The sequence below is a fragment of the Doryrhamphus excisus genome, chromosome 16 (assembly GCF_030265055.1).
Source record: "Doryrhamphus excisus isolate RoL2022-K1 chromosome 16, RoL_Dexc_1.0, whole genome shotgun sequence".
Classification (NCBI taxonomy): domain Eukaryota; kingdom Metazoa; phylum Chordata; class Actinopteri; order Syngnathiformes; family Syngnathidae; genus Doryrhamphus; species Doryrhamphus excisus.
This window is the reverse complement of record NC_080481.1, coordinates 2,887,947-2,910,416: the sequence shown is the minus strand read 5'-3', so window position 1 is coordinate 2,910,416 and position 22,470 is coordinate 2,887,947. Positions and strand designations below refer to the sequence as shown.

The following is a 22,470-nucleotide window of genomic DNA, read 5'->3' as shown; positions in this document are numbered from 1 at the left end:
CCTGCGACTTATACTCCAGAGCGACTTATAAATGAAAAAAGTGTTTATGTTCCATAAAGACTGGACACCTTTTGTGTTCATGTTTATTTTTTGTGTAGCTGAATAACCATTGTGTTAGCATATCTTACACCTATTCAGCCTGTTCTCTATTCTTTTATTGTTAGAACTTGCCTTCCAAGAGGACGTAATGTCTGTTTTGGTCAAGTAGTTTGGAAAATAAATTACACACAAAAAATGCGACTTATACTCCAGTGCGACTTATGTATGTTTTTTTCTACCTAATTATGCATTTTTGGCCTTGTGCGACTTATACTCCAGTGCGACTTATGTATGTTTTTTTCTACCTAATTATGCATTTTTGGCCTTGTGCGACTTATACTCTGGAGTGACTTATAGTCCAGAAAATACGGTATACATTTTCCTGCAGTTAATATTCCAAAAATTGCAACTTTATTTGTTGTTTTGTTTGTGTTTCATAATATTAGGACTTTCAAACTTTAGGACTATCAAACTTTCTGCTACTAAAATTGCACTAATTAGTTTATATTTTCACTTTATTCTTGTAAAAAATTTTTTTTTTTCAATTTTTGCTATTGTTGGTTTCATTTCCTTGTTAAATTACCGTATTTTCCGGACTATAAGTCACACTTTTTTTCCTAGGTTGGCTGTTCCTGCGACTTATACTCCAGAGCGACTTATAAATGAAAAAAGTGTTTATGTTCCATAAACACTGGACACCTTTTGTGTTCATGTTTATTTTTTGTGTAGCTGAATAACTAGCTATGTATATACGCTCACTGCCCTATCCCTAGCTCTGCCTCTGTGTTTACGATGTTCATGTTTCTGCGGGTGTAAAGGAAAGCTACATTAGTTTACGAGGAACGAGGAAAACATCAAGAAAAAGTTGTAGCAATTTAACTGTGTTTATTTTGTGTAAGCAACGAAACAAAAGCGGTTGTCGGTTGTGTAGCACCCTAATGTTAAAATGCTGAATCGACTTACCATTAAGGGACATCTTTCCTTGAGAAACTTCAAACTATCCAGTCTCTACTTCCAGATCAGAATTGGAATCCAACATGTCGCTGTGTTAAAAGTTTTAAAAAGATAATTTTAAAAAGTCGCTGTTTATTATTAACACCTATACCGCTTATCAACTCATACTGTATAGAGCTGGGTTGGGCAGCTGTCCAGAAGTCCTGGTGAGCACTTGTGTGACCAACCACAGCAGAGTGGGTGGAATACATTAAAACACCTTTTTAGCAGGAAGCACGCAATCCAAAGAAGCTGGAATAGGTGCAGATTCTGGAAGGTCTAGAAAGCTTTCTGTCCTGGTTATGGCGTGTAGCTGCGGCGTTATGGCATGTAGAGTCCACAACAAAAATTACCATAATTGGTCCCCTTTAAGAGAAAGTTTTTTACGCAAATAAACTCGTAATATTATGAAGAAAAATAATGCCATGCTAAAGCCATTAGATTATTAAAAAACAAAATAAACTTGTAATTTTTGGAAAATAATGTTGTGGAAAATTCTATCATATCATAAGAATAAAGTCAAAATATTATGGGACTAAAGTCCTAATGTTCTTAAAAGAAAATTTTTAATAGAAGAAAGTTGAAAATGTTTGAAAATTAAACTTATTAAAAAACAAAATAAACTTGTAATTTTTGGAAAATAATGTTGAGAAAATATCATAAGAATAAAGTCAAAATATTATGGGACTAAATTCCTAATGTTCTTAAAAGAAAATTTTTAATAGAAGAAAGTGGAAAAAGTGGAAAAATTAAACAAAAACAGCAAAAATGGGAAAAAAAGACTAAAGGCCAAGATTCATATGAATAATAAACTTTATGACATATTTCACAAAGCTTGAAATATATAGTGTTTGCATATCTATATGTATTCTTTCATTTTTCACTATAGCCCTTGGTGGAAAAAGTTTGGACACCCCTGGTGTGGTCTATGGGCCTTTTTTAACCCTTTACAGGACCTTTTATTGACAAACAGATGAAGATATCAGCATCCACGGATCCAGTTTGCCATCTCCCATAACCACATTATAATGGGACTGTGAATACACCTTATAGTCCTTATATACCTAATATGCACCCGGTCTGCCAGATAATTTTAGCATCCCTGAAATATTTTTATGAGTAGCAGTTGGCATGCAAGAGGCAAGTTGAGACAAGGGAAGAATATTTGAGTGGCAGACATTGCTGAAAGACAGTCGCATCAGATCATTCTAATCGTTGCCCAATAGAGGGTTTGCAAGCACTTTGGGGGTACGAGGGTGCGTGGACTCGGGTGAAACAGTAGCTACACTTGGTCCGTTCCAACGTTGCAACTTGAAATTGGAACTTGGAACGTCGTAACACAAAACAGCGTATCTTGAAATGTTGCACTGTGACTTTAAATAACGTACTTTTAAACACTGTAACCTGAAACGCCAGAAGCTGAACAATTGGAACTCGAAACACTGTAACTTGGAAATGTCGTAACTTTGAAATGCTGCAACTCAAAATGCCATAACTTGGAATGTTGCAATGCGAAACGCCGTAACTTCGAACATCGTAAATCGAAATGCAAAATGCCGTAACACCGAAATTAACTCCAAATGCGCCAACGCCATAACTCAGAATGTTGTGGCGCCAAACGCCATAACACGAAACACTGTAACTCAAAACGTTGCAACGTCACACATCATAACATCATGAGGACTACCTGTATAGTCTAGCGCAGGGTTGTCCAAAGTGCGGGCCGGGGTCCATTTGCGGCCTGTCACTTGTTATTTAACAGCCAATGGTACATTCTAAAAACATGAAAAAAAACAAAGAAAAAGGTGTAATTTTTGTAAACCTATGTTGCAGTAAAAATTATAATGTTATGAGAATAAAGCCAAAATATTATGGGAATAAAGCCATTGTTATGAGATAATAATAATATTCAAAAACAGCAGAAAAAAATACAGCTGTAATTGTGTAAAACCACAACAAAAAAAAATATATGAAAAATCTGCGGTAATTTTGCAAGAATACAGTGAAAAAAAAGGAGTACCTGTATAGCCTAGCACAGGGGTGTCCAAAGTGTGGGCCGGGGTCCATTCGCGGCCTGTCGCTTGTGGTTTAACAGCCAATGGCACATTCTAAAACATGAAAAAAAACAAAGAAAAAGGTGTAATTTTTGTAAACTTATGTTGCAGTAAAAATTATAATGTTATGAGACTAAAGCCAAAATATTATGGGAATAAAGTCATTGTTATGAGATAATAATAATATTCAAAAACAGAAGAAAAAATAAAGCTGTAATTGTGTAAAACAACAACAACAAAAAATATAATAAAAATCTGCAGTAATTTTGCAAGAATACAGTGAAAAAAGTGGATTACCTGTATAGCCTAGCACAGGGGTGTCCAAAGTGTGGGCCGGGGTCCATTCGCGGCCTGACGCTTGTGGTTTAACAGCCAATGGCACATTCTAAAAACATGAAAAAAAAAACAAATAAAAAGGTGTAATTTTTGTAAACTTATGTTGCAGTAAAAATTATAATGTTATGAGAATAAAGCCAAAATATTATGGGAATAAAGTCATTATTTTGAGATGGTAATAATATTGAAAAACAGCTGAAAAAAATACAGCTTTAATTGTGTAAAACAACAAGAAAAAAAAGATATAATAAAAATCTGCGGTAATGTTGCAAGAATACAGTGAAAAAAGAGGACTACCTGTATAGCCTAGCACAGGGGTGTCCAAAGTGCGGGCCGGGGTCCATTTACTTGTGGTTTAACAGCCAATGGCACATTCTAAAAACATGAAAAAAAACAAAGAAAAAGGTGTAAATTTTGTAAACTTATGTTGCAGTAAAAATTATAATGTTATGAGAAAAAAGCCAAAATATTATGGGAATAAAATCATGATTATGAAAAGAAATTTTAAGATAAGAAAATTTTAATAATAATATTGAAAAACAGCAGAAAAAATACAGCTGTAATTGTGTAAAACAACATCAACAAAAAAATAAATTAAAAAATCTGCAGTAATTTTGCAAGAATACAGTGAAAAAAGAGGACTACCTGTATAGCCTAGCACAGGGGTGTCCAAAGTGCGGGCCGGGGTCCATTCGCGGCCTGTCGCTTGTGGTTTAACAGCCAATGGCACATTCTAAAACATGAAAAAAAAAACAAAGAAAAAGGTGTAATTTTTGTAAACTTATGTTGCAGTAAAAATTATAATGTTATGAGAATAAAGCCAAAATATTATGGGAATAAAATCATGATTATGAAAAGAAATTTTAAGATACTAAAATTTAAATAATAATATTGAAAAACAGCAGAAAAAATACAGCTGTAATTGTGTAAAACAACAACAACAACAAAAAAAATCAATTAAAAAATCTGCAGTAATTTTGCAAAAATACAGTGAAAAAAACAGGAAAAATTTGCAATTGACAAATTTTAATAATAATATTGAAAAACAGCAGAAAAAAATACAGCTGTAATTGTGTAAAACAACATCAACAACAAAAAAATCAATTAAAAAATCTGCAGTAATTTTGCAAAAATACAGTGAAAAAAACAGAAAAAATGTGCAATTGGAAAATTTTAATAATAATATTGAAAAACAGCAGAAAAAATGCAGCTGTAATTGTGTAAAACAACAACAACAACAAAAAAATCAATTAAAAAATCTGCAGTAATTTTGCAAGAATACAGTGAAAAAAGAGGACTACCTGTATAGCCTAGCGCAGGGGTGTCCAAAGTGTGGGCCGGGGTCCATTCGCGGCCTCTCACTTGTGGTTTAACAGCCCTTGGCACATTCTAAAAAATGAAAAAAAAAAAAACAACGAAAAAGGTGTAATTTTTGTAAACTTATGTTGCAGTAAAAATTATAATTATAAGACAAAATATTATGGGAATAAAATCATGATTATGAAAAGAAATTTTAAGATAAGAAAATTTTAATAATAATATTGAAAAACAGCAGAAAAAAATACAGCTGTAATTGTGTAAAACAAAATCAACAAAAAAGTCAATTAAAAATCTGCAGTAATTCTGCAAAAATACAGTGAAAAAAACAGGAAAATTAGCAATTTAAAATTTTAATAATAATATTGAAAAACAGCAGAAAAAATACAGCTGTAATCGTGTAAAACAACAACATAAAAATCAATACAAATATCTGCAGTAATTTTGCAAAATACAGTGAAAAAAACAGGAAACATTTGCAATGAACATTCAATATTATGAGAAACAAACAAAACTAAATAAAGTTGTATTTTCTGAAAATTTGGTTGTGGTCGAGCACATCAAAACTTTCCAATCAAATTATGATTACAATGTTTAGAATTCTTAAACTCTGCAGTCAGTTTCGTGTTATTGGAATTTAAGATGACTGCTCATTGTCCAATGGCCAAATGACTGCTTACCAGCGACATTGACGAGTAATGACAAATCTAGGCCAGTAGAGCTCAGTTTTCCACCATAACTTGTGCAATGTGAGTAAAGAAGTAGAACATGTACTGGTGACTGTGGCTGCAAGCCCCTGGGGCAACTGGACCCCCCCCCCCCATCTCTGATAAGGTCAAACCTTTGCATATCATTTTTAGAACGCACACAAAAGGGAAAGACATGAGTGCTCATGTTTCACGTAACGTTTGTGGATGATGGGTAAAATTCCCCCAGAATTGCAGTTTTCTTCTAAAAACGGAAAACAAATACATGATGCTAACTTTGGTTAGCATCATTGTTCCGGAAGGTCAGCCGCGATCAATTTTTTTCATTAAAGAATAATGTAAATCCTATTAATCTGTACCAGAAAGCCAAAAATGCTAATACAAAAGAGGTTTTGTGCTCACGATATAACACAACAAAGCCTAAATTTCCGGAATCAAACAGTACTTCGACAATGGTCAAGTCCGAGAGTTACGCCATATTATTCTACTCACACTCAAAAATGTAGCCATTCTGGCTGGTGTATTTTACAAACAATGAGTAATTATTATGGAGAGTTATGAGGAGTTCCCAAAAGATGATGACCGCTGGCATGGCAGCATGTAGCGTGGGAATACATAAGTTAACACTGATGATACGGTTGGGGTTATGAGTTGAACCCAGGTTACCATGGTGATAGAGCTGCTTTAAAAGAGAGCTGCCTTCGCTGAACAGGCTTTCCACTCAACCCACTAAACACGCTTTGCAGATTTTTAAGCTAACCATAAACGTAAACACAAAAGTCAGCAAAAGCATAAAATTCTACCCCGGACATCTAAGGCGTAATATCATATTATGTTGTCTATATCAGTGATTCCCAAAGTCTGGGCCACGGCCCACTGCAGTTGGGCTGTGAAAGGTCATTAAAAATATGATTCATTTTTGCAAATATTATTTTTGAAATTATTTTTATTGTAAAATATTTATTGCACGGTTAAAAAATATATTTATAGTCCTAAGTAATAACCTATTGAGTGTTATGGACCTGTCACAATATTTTAGGAACCTTATACAGTTTATGATTGGAACATAGAATTAATTCTGTCTTGTGTGTACACCAAATATGTACAGAAATTTGGCCTTCCTTTATCCCCCTGCTTTCATTTCAATCCTGAATCTTAATAATAATAATAATAATAATAATAACAACAACAATATTATTAATATATTAATAATAATAATATATAATACATATATAATAATATAATATAAGAAGAATAATAGTAATAATATTAATTATTATTAATAATATATATTATTATTATACTATTATTAATATACAATGCATATATAATAATATAATAGAATAGAATAATAGTAATAATACTACTAATATTAATGATTATTATTAATATATAATAACAATATATTATTATATAATCTATGATGTAACAATAATAATAATTATTAATAATAATAACTAATAATATATTATTAGTGTTAATATTATTAAATTTTAATTTTTATAACATTATTATTATATATAATATATATAAATGGTATAAACTGGTTATTATTATTATAGAATAATAGAATATAATACGAATAATAATAGTAATAATATTAATTATTATTATTTATATATATTATATTATTATTAATACATAGTAGATATATAATAATATGGTTATTATTATTATATAATAATATATTGTTATTATATAATATTATTAATATATTATTATTATTATACAATAACAATATATTATTATATAATATATCATATAATAATAATTATTATTATTGTTATTATTAATTATTAATATATTATTATTGTTAATATTATTCAATTATTTTTTATAATAATAAATAATAATAATTGTAATAATTATAATAATACACTGGCTATTATTATTATATAATAATATACATATTATTACTATTATTATTATTATTATTATTATTATTATTATTATTATTATTATTATTATTATTATTATTATTATTATTATTATTATTATTATTATTATTATTATTATTATTATTATTATTATTATTATTATTATTATTATTATATAAGTGAAGTACTCTGAGAATGCAGCATTTTGTCTATGTACTGTTTATAGGACAAAGGTGGGATGCGGACATTTTTTAGATTTTCGAGCGGGCCCTGAGTTGGTAAAGTTTGGGAACCCCTGGTCTATATCATAACTCAGAGTTTTTTCTTCTTCCTGTCTCATCAGATCTGCACTCTTAAGCGCCAGGGTCGGACTCTGTTCTCGACCGTGCCAGAAAATGCGGAACATGAAGCTGGATCGCTGTTTGTCCAAGAGGTAAAAGCAACACATGAATCCGCCATCACGCTTGCCTGTGGTTTGAAAAGATGAAGCAGCGTGAAGAGAAGAAAACTCCCATTGAGGGCATGTTCATAAATGTTTGCCTCGCTATGAACCTCCCCGCCCTGATTGTAATGCACAGCAGATGGGAGTCCACTGTGATGCTGCACAACATGTCACTGCACACTTTGCTCAGGTCGTTTTTGGGTGTGGCTGCAGCACATTGTGCTTGAGTTGGATACAAATTGGAAATGTTCCACTTTTTACAGAGCTTTTGATTGATTTTTACAGAATACAAGTCTTACTTTTTCACTTTCTGTCTCCTCACAGTGTATCAAAACCTACAAGTCAGACTGGCATGTGGTCAATTACAAGTACGAGGAGTATTCCGGAGACTTTCGGCAGCTCCCTAAGTGAGTCTTTTGCTTGTCTTAGCAGGATGTTAAAAAAAATACAACCCAAGTTGACATGTGTTATACTGAAAATGCTTTATCCGGAGGCCTTGAAGCACACATGGAAATCTCACAACTGTATGTAACTCACACAGACTATGTGGGTGTGGAAATAAATGCTTATATAGATGCTTACCTCCTCCATTGATATCATGGGAAGGGCCAAAAAGGTTGCGTGGTGTCCAAAGGTGGGAACCTCAGCTGCAGAAGCTACATCTTGGCATGTGGAATTTCACCTCTTTGAGGGGGGGAAATAAGCCTGAGTGGGTGCGTGAGGTGGAGAAGCTCGATATAGTTCGACTCACCTAGATGTACAGAAGTCCAAGTACCAGTCCACTTGAGATGGTCTGGAATTTATTCAGGGCCTGAACATCGAAGTTGAACCTGGTAAACGAGAGGTTAGTTTAGGACCGGTCCTGACTGTTGTTTGAGTTTATGACGCAAAAATCAGTTCAGAATACTCACACTTTTTTGGAGTCCTTAGAGGAAGTCCTGGAGAGTACTCCTTCAGGGATTCCCACGTTCTGTTGGAGGACCTCGACACTAAGTGACCAAGTTACTGGTGTGTTGTTATTGGACTTTTGTGTTTGTTACAAGGACCTCCTCAATCCCAGTGACTAGTATTCCAATGAGGAAGCAGTGCCTTGGGACTCCATGGTGGGCTGTTGTATGAAAAACCTCCCCATGGGGGCAGGACCCAGTGGGTGGATGCTAGGAGTTCCTTAAGGCCTTAGATGCTGTGGATGTGTGTTTTGCTGACACAACTTTGCAGCATTGCTTCCTGGTAAGGACAATTCAGCGGTTCTAGAACCTCGGTTCTAGGTTTTCCGTTGGATAATCGAATCTCAGATTCAGGAGGAGCAGTCTGGTTTTCGTCGTGGTTGTCGGACTGTGGAACTGTGGATGAAATCTGTACTCTTTACAGTACCGGACCACCTAATTTTTCTCACTTTTTGGGTCACTGAGGTGGTTCATGTTGAATTCCTGTTGCCACATTACGTGTTTGGGAATAGTCATGTTTTTAATGAAGGTAACGTAACCGTAAGTTTTCATTAATCTTTAATTCCTTATTTATATGTATTGATTTGCATAACAAATATGCATGTAAAATTTTAATAGTAAATCAAACTGTAAAAACCCGTTTTGTGTCAACACTTGGGGCTTTCTGGAACCAATTAATTACATTTTACATTATTTCCAACATTTATTGCATTAGTGTTAGTTTCGGTGAAAGTCAGACCTGCTGGAATGAATTATATAATTAGAATTGTATATTATATCATATTTGTCTTTTTTATTTGAGAATTGTATTAATTGCCGAATTGTGTTCTCTTACTAAGAACAAAGGGAAGAAGTACATTTGAAACACTTATATGCTCGGACTACGTTAGCGTTAGCATAGCATTTCAGTATGTGGAATCAAACTATGGAATGGATTGAGTAAGGAAGTCAAACAATGCACAACGATGAGACAATTCAAGAAACAATACAAGCAGTTGATGTTTGCTAAATACAAGGATGAAGAGTCTTGAACCAGTCATGATGTGCTATATATATCACTATATTGACACTTACTATGGTACCCATTATGGCATTGGATGCTCATATAGCCTCGTACTTCGGTACATGACAAAAAATAAAATAAAAGAAAATTTTAAATAATTTTTAAAAATTAAAAAAAAATTAATAAAAAAACGTAAACTATATTAGGAAAGCAGGAAGTGAACAAATGTAACAGTTACTAATTGTAAAACTGCTATATATATCACTATATTGACAGTTACTATGGTACCCATTATGTCATTGTATGTCACCTCGTACTTCGGTACGTGACAAAAAAATAAATAAAAATTAAAAATAAAATAAAATAAAGCTTAAAAAATAACTTATAATTATATTAGGAAAGCAGGAAGTGAACAAATGTAACGGTTACTGATTGTAAAAGTACAATCAGAGGGGTGGAGGGATGGAGGGGTGGGATTTAATAAGCTTTGCTTCTTCCTACTCCTTTTGGACACGTGAAACTGTGAACTGATTATGGGATGCATTCAATTGTAATCTGATGCATGTTCAAATGAAATAAAACCATTACCATACTGAAAATAAACCTAACCCTGAACTTAAAATCGGGGTATACACCAAAACCGCTACAATCATAATTAATTAATTGATTCATTTTCTACCGCTTATCCTCAGTCATTAGACTGGTAGATGATTGCACTATGATCTAAGCAAGGGGTGCTCATTAAGTCGATCGCGATCTACCGGTCGATCGCGGAGGTGGTACTGGTCGATCGCTGGTCGATCATGGCGTGACATTAAAAAAATATCATCCCAGCATCAATGCCGTCACTTGATTGATATACAGGGCAGCCATTCAGATGACAACTGAATGTTGCCCTTCGGGCGACCAATCAAATCAAACAACGTCTCTAAGTGCAGCAGAACTTACGATGTCAGCCTATCATCCATCCCCGTTACTTGATTGACATACAGGACAACCAGTCAGATGACAATTTTGACCTTTAGGTCACCGCTCATGCGTAAACAACGATGCAAAGTGCTAAGCTAGTCGGCGAATTGCAAGATTTTAAGCCCTCGCTAAAGTTTATGGTCACTAAAATGAGTGAAGTAGCTGGACCAAGTAAAAAGGCAAAAACATATCACTTCCATACGGAATGGCAGGTGGACTTTTTTTTCACAATGTACATGAACATTTGGAAGTGTGCTTGAGGCTGGCTATCAGCAGCTACTGTCCGGACTATGCATCCCTGGCTGGTTCAATTCAGTGCAAGTCATCAAAGTAAACTCAGGTAATTACAAAAAATGTTAATAGTTAATTATGTGTGTTTTGCAATATTGGCTCATTTGGTTATGTAAGGTACATCAACATACATTGTACGTACAAATAATCCTCAATACATTTGAAAATAAATAGATGTTTTGCATTTTTGTAGTGGGTAGATCATTTTGACTCGGTCATTTTAAAAGTAGCTCGCATGCTGAAAAAGTGTGAGCACCCCTGCTCTAAGCCATGTGACAGAATATGCAGAATAATACATGTCCTGTTGACTGGTAAATTAATTTTCACCAATAAATGGACAACATTAATTCATTTTCATTGAGAAATATGTTACAAAAAATATTCAATTATGGAAAATGTTTTGATGTCGGATTGGTGGACAAAACAATGATGGATGAACGATGATGGATGGATGGATGAACTGCTGTGAGCTGGTCTGGACCTCAAGATGCAGATTCGAACTTTGAAACTAAAAAAATGTTTGTTTACAGCTGAGAGTTCCCACAAAAGGGTACAGCTGTGAAAAAGACAACACAAAACGAAAAACACCGTAGCAAAAGGCTAACAGGCAAAAGCAGGCACTTGGCAGAGGAACAAAAAAACGCTGCTGACAAAAAGGTCAAGCAGGGAAAAAAAAAAAAAAAACTAGACGAAGGTAAAACCAAGAAAAAACACAGTAGAATAACTCTAGCGGGCAAGTACTCACAAGACCAGGATAAAAGCCATAAAGCAAAAGTCCGGAAAGATCAACCACGTGGGCGAGCAGAGCGGATGGCGTGCAGCATGAGAAGCTTGTGGGACAATCTGGCATTGAACTGATGTGACAGCTGCGCTTAAATGGCCAAGCGCAAATTGGCCACAGGTGTGTCCCGTAGCGGTCCGCCGACGGTCCGCGGCAGCAAAGCGACAACACAGATCATGACGGTTGAATCAAGAATCTTCTTTGTCGGAGCGGCCATTGGGTTCTTGGTCAGCTTCCTGACACGCGTTGTTCTTGTTCTAGAGTTCTTGTGGTTCTGAACTTCTACCATTTACGAATGATGATAGCCACTTGGACCTTCAAAGCAGCTAAATAAGAAGAGACTAAACACATACAGTCAACATATACTCAAAGCCTACGAATGTGCTGTTAATGGACGCCTATTGGGGGTCCTTAAACCCCCAAAATAATCCCTGGTTTCATTCATTTTCTACCGCTTATCCTCACGAAGGTCGCAAGGGTGCTGGAACCTATCCCAGCTGTCTTCGGGCGAGAGGCAGGGTACACCCTGGACTGGTGGCCAGCCAATCACAGGGCACATATAGACAAACAACCATTCACACTCACATTCATACCTATTGACAATTTGGAGTCGCTAATTAACCTAGCATGTTTTTGGAATGTGGGAGGAAACCGGAGTCCTCGGAGAAAACCCTTGCATGCACCGGGAGAACATCCTATCCATCCTGGTCGCTCCCAATGAGAACCTCAGCATAATGTTATGCTGCTGTTTTTTTCCAGTTGTTTTTTAGTTTTCTTGTGAAATTATATTTTTAGAATTTGTGAATTCATTCATTCATTTTCGACCGCTTTTTCCTCACAAGGGTCGCGAGGGTGCTGGAGCCTATCCCAGCTGTCCTCGGGCGAGAGGCGGGGTACACCCTGGACTGGTGGCCAGCCAATCACAGGGCACATATAGACAAACAACCATTCACACTCACATTCATACCTTTGGAATTTGGAGTCACCAATTAACCTAGCATGTTTTTGGAATGTGGGAGGATACCGGAGTACCCGGAGAAAACCCACGCATGCACGGGGAGAACATGAAAACTCCACATACATACATAATACATAAATAAAATAATAATAAAACAGCAAATAAGAAAAACTTATAAAAAAACACATATAGTTGGTGGGTAGAGAAATTATTTTTTGTCAGATTCAAATGAACAGTATTAACATTTATTTAACCTTTAACATGAACATTAATGAAACATAACCTTTTTACCCATGTAGCAAGTTAGCATCGTTACATCTGGGAAAATCTTGTCAATTGTGTCCAGTGTGCACAAAGCTATCATTTCTGTCTTCATGATATCAATCTCACGCGGGCCGCACTAACATTAAACTTTCATATCAAGATGGGGGGCCTCAAACTAGCATCCCACGGACCGCATTTGGCCCGCGGGGCGCAAGTTTAAGACCACTGCCGTAAAGCTAAAGCTTGAGGGAAGGCAGAGAGCATAGCTACCTTACAGAGATGGCCGAGGGTGGACTTCAACCCAAGTCTCCTAGCTGTGAGGTCTGCGTGCTAACCACTCAACCACCATGCAGCCCTAATCCCTGGTTTCTTGCAGTTTATTGTTTAAGTGGATTTCCACTTTCCACCTTAATTAATGAAACTACAAATGAAGATGTGAATGTGAATGGTGCCATGTCAGTAACCAGTCCAGGGTGTACCCCACCTCTTGCCTGAAGTCAGCTGGGATAGGCTCCAGCATACCCCATGACACTAGTGAGGCATAAAAAATGGATGGATGGGCAAAAATAAAGAACTGAGAAGACGCTTTCAAAGATGTTGTGATGATATGTTGTATTCTACACCGGTCATTAGGTGTCAGAAATGTAAAAATAACTAAATAAACTAAATATATAATCCCAATGCATTATGTGAGTTTATATTCTGTTTTACTTATGTCTTATTTTCTGTTATTATGTCTACTTATTAGGTAATACGACTGTAAAGGTGGCTATAGGGGTGTTACAGTAAACCTCGGATATATCGGATTCAATTGTTCCCACTGGTTTTGTCCGATATAAGCGAAATCCGTTATATGCGTATACCGGAAAATGTCCGTTTTACGCATATATCGGATTTATATCCGGTATATGCGTAAATCGGATTTTATCCGTTATAAAAAGGCACTTCCTTGACTATGTTTCCAATGTACCTGGACGCGCAGGCAACGCTGCAAACGCTGCAAATGACGTCGTATAGCGGCCTGTCACGATTCGGCGAATCAGAGCGCCACGATGCGGCCATCCGATATATGCGAGGGAAATTTAATGGAAATGCATTGGAACGGGACTGGAGATTTTGTCCGAAATAGGCGAAATCCGTTATAAAAAATCCAATATATGCAATGAATTTTTATTGGAAATGCATTACAGAAAAATTGGTTCTTTTTTATCTGTCCGTTGTGAGCGAATTTCCGATATATCCGAGTCCCATATATCCGAGGTTTACTGTATTTCACTTATGGGGCGGAAATTCACTTATCACAGTTGATCTGAAACCAATTAATGAGGGATTACTGTATTCCACTTGGGAAAAAGGCTGTAACATAAACTGTGGATATAGTGAAAACGTTCCGAATGCAGTGTGTGAGAAAATACCAACGTCCTTGAAAGAGTCATTTTTTTTTTGCATGCTGAGAGATGATGAATATGTTGCAATTGTAATTATTGAAAGTAGTGTATTAAAGGAGTTGAAAACGACTTTTTCTTTCAGCAAAATATTACGACCAGAGAAACTGGTGGCCCACTTGTTTGAGGTGGATGAAGTTGCGGAAAAAGACGGGGTAAGAAATGTCCCTCTTTTTTCATGATACCAATAGAGACCAGATTAGCAAAGACATTTCTTTGGCAATTTCACTGCTGTGTTATTGTGCAATGTCAATAAAGAAAGTCTATTCATCCATCCATCTATTATGGTACTGAATGCTAATGAATAGAATTATTCCCGTTGATGTGGTTAGTGTTGTTTTCTTATTGTTTTAGAACAGGGGTGGGCAAACTTTTTGACTCGCGGGCCGCATTGATATAACAACATTTCCGGGGGGGCAGACTATATATTTTACACGTAACAGTCCACCTGGTATTATTGTATCTGTAAAATTGTCATGCAATCTGCTATTATTATTTACTATTTTATATTTATATTTAAATATTTTAAAAATAATAAAATATTATAATAATTAAAATAAAATTAAAATAATAATTATTATATTATTATTACGTAAAATATGCAAATATAACAATATTATTATATATAATTAATATAATAATTAGCATTAATATTCATTCATTCATTCATTCATTTTCTACCGCTTTTTCCTCATGAGGGTCGCGGGGTGCTGGAGCCTATCCCAGCTGTCTTCGGGCGAGAGGCGGGGTACACCCTGGACCGGTCGCCAGCCAATCACAGGGCACATATAGACAAACAACCATTCACACTCACATTCATACCTATGGACAATTTGGAGTCGCTAATTAACCTAGCATGTTTTTGGAATGTGGGAGGAAACCGGAGTACCCGGAGAAAACCCACGCATGCACGGGGAGAACATGCAAACTCCACACAGAGATGGCCGAGGGTGGAATTGAACCCTGGTCTCCTAGCTGTGAGGTCTGCGCGCTAACCACTAGTCCGCCGTGCCGCCATTAGCATTAATATAATAAATATAATAGTTATAATAATAATATAATAATTATTATTTTAATTTTTATTATTATTATGTGCTTGTGTCTCTTTTTTCAGGAGCACATTGTAAACAACAGACCATGTCAAACAACGAAATTGATACAACCATCAAAAGGTTGGCTCAGGCCATGATGCCAGGTTGTATGTTGAATTTAAATTAAATACTTTGGAAAGATTGGGCGTGCCGTATTCAAACACTTGGCGGGCCGGATGTGGCCCCCGGGCCGTAGTTTGCCCACCCCTGTTTTAGAACATTCTTGCAAATGCGTTCATGTGTCGTCTCTGCACTCCGTCCTGCAGGACACAGCCTCGCTTGGCGCTCACAAGGGAGGCGTGTCTAAACACGGCTGGCTGTACAAAGGCAACATGAACAGTGCAATCAGCGTTACTATGCGGGTGAGTAACAATGAATACATTCTCCACAACATCACCATTCTGGAGCATGGCTCCATGTAAGTGTGTGCTGGGTTTGAATTTGGGGTCTGCATGTTTGAATCGGACAGCCTTCAACTGTACTACCAGTACTGCTCCCAATAGACTATGTACATTTGTGCAATACTTTGTTTTTATATTCAGTATACTTATTCCAGACTCCATTCACTGTGCAATATTAAGCTCTAAGTGCAATATACTAGTTGCATGATTCTTGCTTTGGGTGTGAGAGGTCCTGGGTTCAATTCCCAGACGAACTCTCCCTGACCTCATTTAAGGGGCTAGTGGTGCAATGGATAACATGTCTGACTACGGATCACAAGATTCTAGGTTCGACTCCTGGCTAGCTTGGCATAAGTCTTTATAGACCATGAAACATAATGTTTTGCAAATTTCCCCACTGAGGGACGAATAAAGGCATCTTATTTAACTCACAAGCAAGATCTCATAGTGTATAGACTGGTCATATATTTCATGTCATATGTCATATTATCTTGCAAACTGTATTTGTATAGAACTCTGGGTAAACTTGTTAATTGGTAATGGTTTAATTTCATTTGAACATGCATCAGATTACAATTGAATGCATCCCATAATCAGTTCACAGTTCCACATGTCCAAAAGGAGTAGGAAGAAGCAAAGCTTATTAAATCCTACCCCTCCATCTGGTACTTTTACAATCAGTAACTGTTACATTTGTTCACTTCCTGCTTTTGTAATATATTTTAATTTTAATTTTAATTTTAATTTTAATTTTAATTTTAATTTTAATTTTAATTTTAATTTTAATTTTAATTTTAATTTTAATTTTAATTTTAATTTTAATTTTAATTTTAATTTTAATTTTAATTTTAATTTTAATTTTAATTTTAATTTTAATTTTAATTTTAATTTTAATTTTAATTTTAATGGTCTGCGCACTAACCACTCACATACACCGGCAACCTAGCATCACAATGTACCGTTTATTCCAGCATGCTAATTCATTTATGGTTTTATTTCATTTGAACATGCATCAGATTACAATTGAGTGCATCCCAATTTTAATTTTAATTTTAATTTTAATTTTAATTTTAATTTTAATTTTAATTTTAATTTTAATTTTAATTTTAATTTTAATTTTAATTTTAATTTTAATTTTAATTTTAATTTTAATTTTAATTTTAATTTACAATTGAATGCATCACATAATCAATTCCCAGTTCCACATGTCCAAAAGGAGTAGGAAGAAGCAAAGCTTATTAAATCCTACTCCTCCATTCTGGTAACTGTTACATTTGTTCACTTCCTGCTTTCCTAATATAGTTTAAGTTTTTTATTTTTTATTTTTTGTCACGTACCGAAGTAGGAGGTGATATGAGCATCCAATGACATAATGTGTACCATAGTAAGTGTCAATATAGTGATATATATAGCACATCATGACTGGTTTTGTTAATACTTGGGTTGTTCATATTGTTTATTTTTATATTGTGTATTTTGTACTGCTTCACTGATTCTGTTCAGTTGCTGCTGTGCAATGCAAATTTCCCCACTGAGAGACGAATAAAGGCATATCTTATCTTATCTTACCTCTTTGTGCAGCACGATGCTACAAATGCACACTTTTAGGATGCAGACCCTGAATTGAAACACCGCCAATGTACATGCCATATTTCACTATATTGATGGGCAGATGCATTATAATGTCCAACTCAGTCATCTGGAGTTGCTTTTTCAGGCTTTCTGAACAAAATGTGCAAGCCAGTGGGTGATTGTGTTATTATGTATATTATGTGTTATTTTCTCCACTGGTGTGGATGGAGATATCTTTAACACCAGTTCGGGGAAATTTAAGTTTTTTTCCAAATATCTGTTTTCTTGTGACAAATATATTTTTAGAGTAAATAATTTTCTTTAGTCTTTGTTTATATGTTTATGTTCCGGAGTTCCGGCAATCATACCAGGAAGCTAGTAATGGATAGTGTGATATTATATTCAATACAATACAGTACATTCTGTGTAACTGTGGCGACATAATTGATAACAATGTTTCAAAATGGGTCCACCTAACATTGAGGCAATATACAACATGCTAACAACCTGCAAGGATACAAAACAGAGATAAGCAACAATTAAAAATTTGTGTCCAGATGTTCCGTCCACAAGCAACATCATTTTGAGCGTGACTAGCATCAGATTTGTCCCGGAAATCCTGGGGTGACAGGATTCGGGCAGTTCATAATGGTGGAGATATTTTTATGTATGTATATTTAAATGTATTCTGCAGTCATTCAAAAGGAGGTACTTCCATCTGGCTCAGCTGGGAGATGGCTCCTACAACCTCAATTTCTACAAGGATGAAAATACCTCCAAGGAGCCCAAAGGAACCATCTTCCTCGACTCGTGTATCGGCGTCGTTCAGGTAGATTTAGATGTTGTAGCATTTGCAAGTGTGCTTAATGTTTTGTGTATGTTGAAGCGCCGAACAACTGGAGTCTGAGGCGGGGTGTCGAACAAACTCGGGAGCAAACTCGATTCTTTTACAGAACATCGACTCACACTCGTCACTCCGTGAGACACAACAGCACACTGAATACCACAACAGAGTGAGCTTCCATCATGCTCACTCCTCTGGGTGGCAACTACCCCCGATCAATAGTTCCGGGGTGAATTATGCACCGGCAACCACTAGGACCTTCAAAGCAGCTAAATAAGAAGGGACTAAACACATACAGTCAACATATACTCAAAGCCTACGAATGTGCTGTTGATGGACACCTATTGGGGGTCCTTAAACCCCCCAAATAATCCCTGGTTTCATTCATTTTCTACCGCTTATCCTCACGAGGGTCGTGGGTGTGCATTCATTTTTGGTGGGGTCAATGGGGGGTGCTGGAGCCTATCCCAGCTGTCTTCGGGCAAGAGGCAGGGTACACCCTGGACTGGTGGCCAGCCAATCACAGGGCACATATAGACAAACAACCATTCACACTCACATTCATACCTATGGACAATTTGGAGTCACTAATTAACCTAGCATGTTTTTGGAATGTGGGAGGACACCGGAGTACCCGGAGAAAACTCCAGAACATGCAAACTCCACACAGAGATGGCCGAGGGTGGACTTGTGAGGTCTGCACACTAACCACTCACATACACCGGCAACCTAGCATCACAATGTATCGTTTATTCCAGCATGCTAATTCATTTATGGTTTTATTTCAATTGAACATGCATCAGATTACAATTGAGTGCATCCCAATTTTAATTTTAATTTTAATTTTAATTTTAATTTTAATTTTAATTTTAATTTTAATTTTAATTTTAATTTTAATTTTAATTTTAATTTTAATTTTAATTTTAATTTTAATTTTAATTTTAATTTTAATTTTAATTCCACATGTCCAAAAGGAGTAGGAAGAAGCAAAGCTTATTAAATCCTACCCCTCCATCTGGTACTTTTACAATCAGTAACTGTTACATTTGTTCACTTCCTGCTTTCCATAATACAGTTTAATGTTTTTTTTTGTTTTTGTTTTTTTTAATGACTGGTTCAAGACTCTTCATCCTTGCATTTAGCAAACATCAACTGCTTGTATTGTTTCTTGAATTGGCTCATCATTTAGGTCAAACCTCAAATGTTTACAGTTAATACAACTGCAGTAAAGCCTCCATTTATTTTGGGGAAGATGATGTTGCGATTCGACGTTAAGACTTGTATTTTTATTTTTTGTCTTTATTTTCCAGAACAGTAAATTACGAAGGTTTGCTTTTGAGTTGAAGATGCAAGACAAGAGCACATTCCTTCTGGCCGCAGACAGCGAAATGGAGATGGAGGACTGGATCAGTACCCTGAACAAAATTCTTCATAGCACCTCTGAACAGGCCACGCATGAGAAACGTTACGAGGACTTCCAAGATGGTATGATTCTGCATATTTTTCAGAAACATTATTTATTATACAGTATATTAACATATCTATTTATTTTTAAGCACTTATCCTAGCTGACTTGCACACCTTAGACTAACAGTCAATCACAGCCTCGGGCACACAGGAAAAAAAACATCCTCACTATTATTCAAACAGGCACTGAATTGAATATTACTAGCTTGTCATTTATTATTAATTAGATATCTTATTAGCTATTACTAATTTGCTGTGCCGCCCACAATACAAAGCTAACACATGTGTTCTTTTCTAATATCCTATTTTATATTGGCCTAAATTTGATCGCTTTTAGTATCTTTAATGTACAAAATGTACCAAAATGGCCCCCCTGCGTTGTTTCATTTTACTATATGCATTTTTATTGTATTATTTTGAGAATTTTCTTCCCTGACAGTAGCAAAAATGAACTAAACTTTGACCTTGAACTGCAGCATCACGTAGCTAATGCTTTGTAGGCTTGCCAAAAATGGGAATTATGTCAACGTATGTCAAAGTAAATCCAAATAATCCATTCCAGACACCAAAAAATATTTTTTTGCAGTTGTAAAAAAAAAAAAAAAAAAGCACGTAGATTGAGTTACCAACACTTGCGATGCTATGTCTAGACCAGGGGTGGGCAAACTTTTTGACTCGCGGGCCGCATTGATTTAACAAAATTGACGGGGGGGGGGGGGGGGGGCATACTATACATTTTACACGTAACAGTCCACCTGGAATTATGATCATGATCCCAGGTTGCATATTATTAATAATAATAATACACTTTATTTGTATAGCACTTTTCAAAATACTCAAAGACGCTTTACAGAAAAATGGAGTTGAATAAAAGCAAGTAAACAGAGTAAAAGATACATTAAAATACAACATTCATTCGTTTATACGCAGTTAAAACATGGGAAAAAGCGGGGCACAGCAGTCAAGTTTAAAAGTTCATTCATTCATTCATTTTCTACCGCTTTTCCTCACGAGGGTCGCGGGGGTGCTGGAGCCTATCCCAGCTGTCTTCGGGCGAGAGGCAGGGTACACCCTGGACTGGTCGCCAGCCAATCACAGGGCACATATAGACAAACAACCATTCACACTCACATTCATACCTTTGGACAATTTGGAGTCTCCAATTAACCTAGCATGTTTTTGGAATGTGGGAGGAAACCGGAGTACCCGGAGAAAACCCACGCATGCACGGGGAGAACATGCAAACTCCACACAGAGATGGCCGAGGGTGGAATTGAACCCTGGTCTCCTAGCTGTGAGGTCTGCGCGCTAACCACACGACCCTGCGCCGCCAGTATAAAAAGTTAGACATTAAAAACAGATTTAAAGAGGTGGGTTTTTAGTTGTTTTTTGAAACTGGGAAGGTCAGGGTAAACACACAGCAAATGGGGCAAAGAGTTCCAGTAGAGTGGGGGCAGCAATGGAGAAGGCCCTGTCACCCCATTAAGTTTAAATGAAATACTTTGGAAAGAACGGGCGGGCCGTATTCTAACACTTGGCGGGCCGGATGTGGCCCCCGGGCCGTAGTTTGCCCACCCCTGGTCTAGACAACTGATAGTGTACAAGGAAAACTGACTGGTTTGTTTAACTTGTTTGATAACCAAGACCACATTTTCATTGCAAACTGAGTCGTATGAAACGTTGGGTGTTCGAAAACCAAGGTTTGACCGTACATGTCATTTCATGCAACACATTTGTTTTTCTGTAAGACAGAAACTGCCGTATTGTCATTCTTTATTTATACAGTCATTGCTGCAACCAATCAAGCTAAAAAAATGAATCTCTTGATCCGCAGAGGAGGATCAAGAAAAAGCAGACATCTGCTCTGGAAGTTTTCAAGACAGCTTTCAGGTAGAAATGTTTTCATCTATTAACTGGAGTTTGACTTTAAGCTAAACTATTTCATGTAAACAAACATCCGTGTTGACTAGGGATGTTCCGATCAGGGTTTTATGCTGCCGATACCGATAATCCATGAGTGAAATCGTCCGATACTGATACCAATATCGATAACATATATACACCGTAAATGTTAAATGTACTACTGGCTATATTCGGGGTCACCAAGTTTTTTTCTTGTGAGAGCAACTTTTACAAAATGAAAATGCCCAAGAGCTACTCATTTTTGTAATATTTATTTTCATATCTTATTTCAAAGCAAGCAAAGCTAATATGCTTGTTTTACCAGAACTTGAACAAAATGCTGGTATCCACAACTCACTCACAACTTCTAGTATTCTCACATTATTGCCGTTTTAAAGCAAATATTGACTGATATTGATACCGTGTTTTTATTCACTGATAACAGCCGATACCAATTGGTGACTGATTGAGTGGAGGACCCCTAGCGTTGGTTATTTCGAGACAAAAAAAAATTGAGGAAGCCATTTATTGCAAACGCGAATTAAAGTGAAATAATCTGTTCATTAGCTGATCAAAAGTTTAGGACCATAGCTCAAAAAAACCCTCTGAAAACCACCTAAAATAAAATTCATTCCAAAGGGCTAGTGGGACTGTTGCATTGGGTGGCGAAAAGGGGCGTCCATTGTCTGGAACTGATATTCATTTTAGTAAACTTCCCTTGCCATCCATCCTCAAATGTCCTCTATTGGATTTAGATCAGACGAACATAC

The 22,470-nt window shown here is 36.1% G+C and overlaps 1 protein-coding gene and 1 long non-coding RNA gene across 2 annotated transcripts in view; one reads left to right on the top strand and one right to left on the bottom strand.

Annotated features, from left to right (window-relative positions):
* Nucleotides 1-22,470, top strand: part of LOC131104626 (dedicator of cytokinesis protein 9-like) — a 78,718-nt gene that overhangs the window by 3,384 nt on the left and 52,864 nt on the right. Inside the window, exons 3-9 of the mRNA XM_058051992.1 lie at nt 7,667-7,756; nt 8,090-8,172; nt 14,509-14,578; nt 15,781-15,876; nt 18,182-18,316; nt 19,642-19,816; nt 21,633-21,688. Coding sequence (XP_057907975.1) covers nt 7,667-7,756; nt 8,090-8,172; nt 14,509-14,578; nt 15,781-15,876; nt 18,182-18,316; nt 19,642-19,816; nt 21,633-21,688 — 705 coding nt within the window. The remainder of the gene's footprint in view (nt 1-7,666; nt 7,757-8,089; nt 8,173-14,508; nt 14,579-15,780; nt 15,877-18,181; nt 18,317-19,641; nt 19,817-21,632; nt 21,689-22,470) is intronic.
* LOC131104627 (uncharacterized) overlaps nt 4,068-22,470 on the bottom strand; it is a 59,096-nt gene continuing 40,693 nt past the window's right edge. The window contains exons 3-7 of the long non-coding RNA XR_009119809.1: nt 8,677-8,735; nt 8,517-8,595; nt 8,348-8,449; nt 4,724-4,811; nt 4,068-4,155 (exon numbers count right to left, since the gene is read on the bottom strand). This is a non-coding gene — a long non-coding RNA (uncharacterized LOC131104627). The remainder of the gene's footprint in view (nt 4,156-4,723; nt 4,812-8,347; nt 8,450-8,516; nt 8,596-8,676; nt 8,736-22,470) is intronic.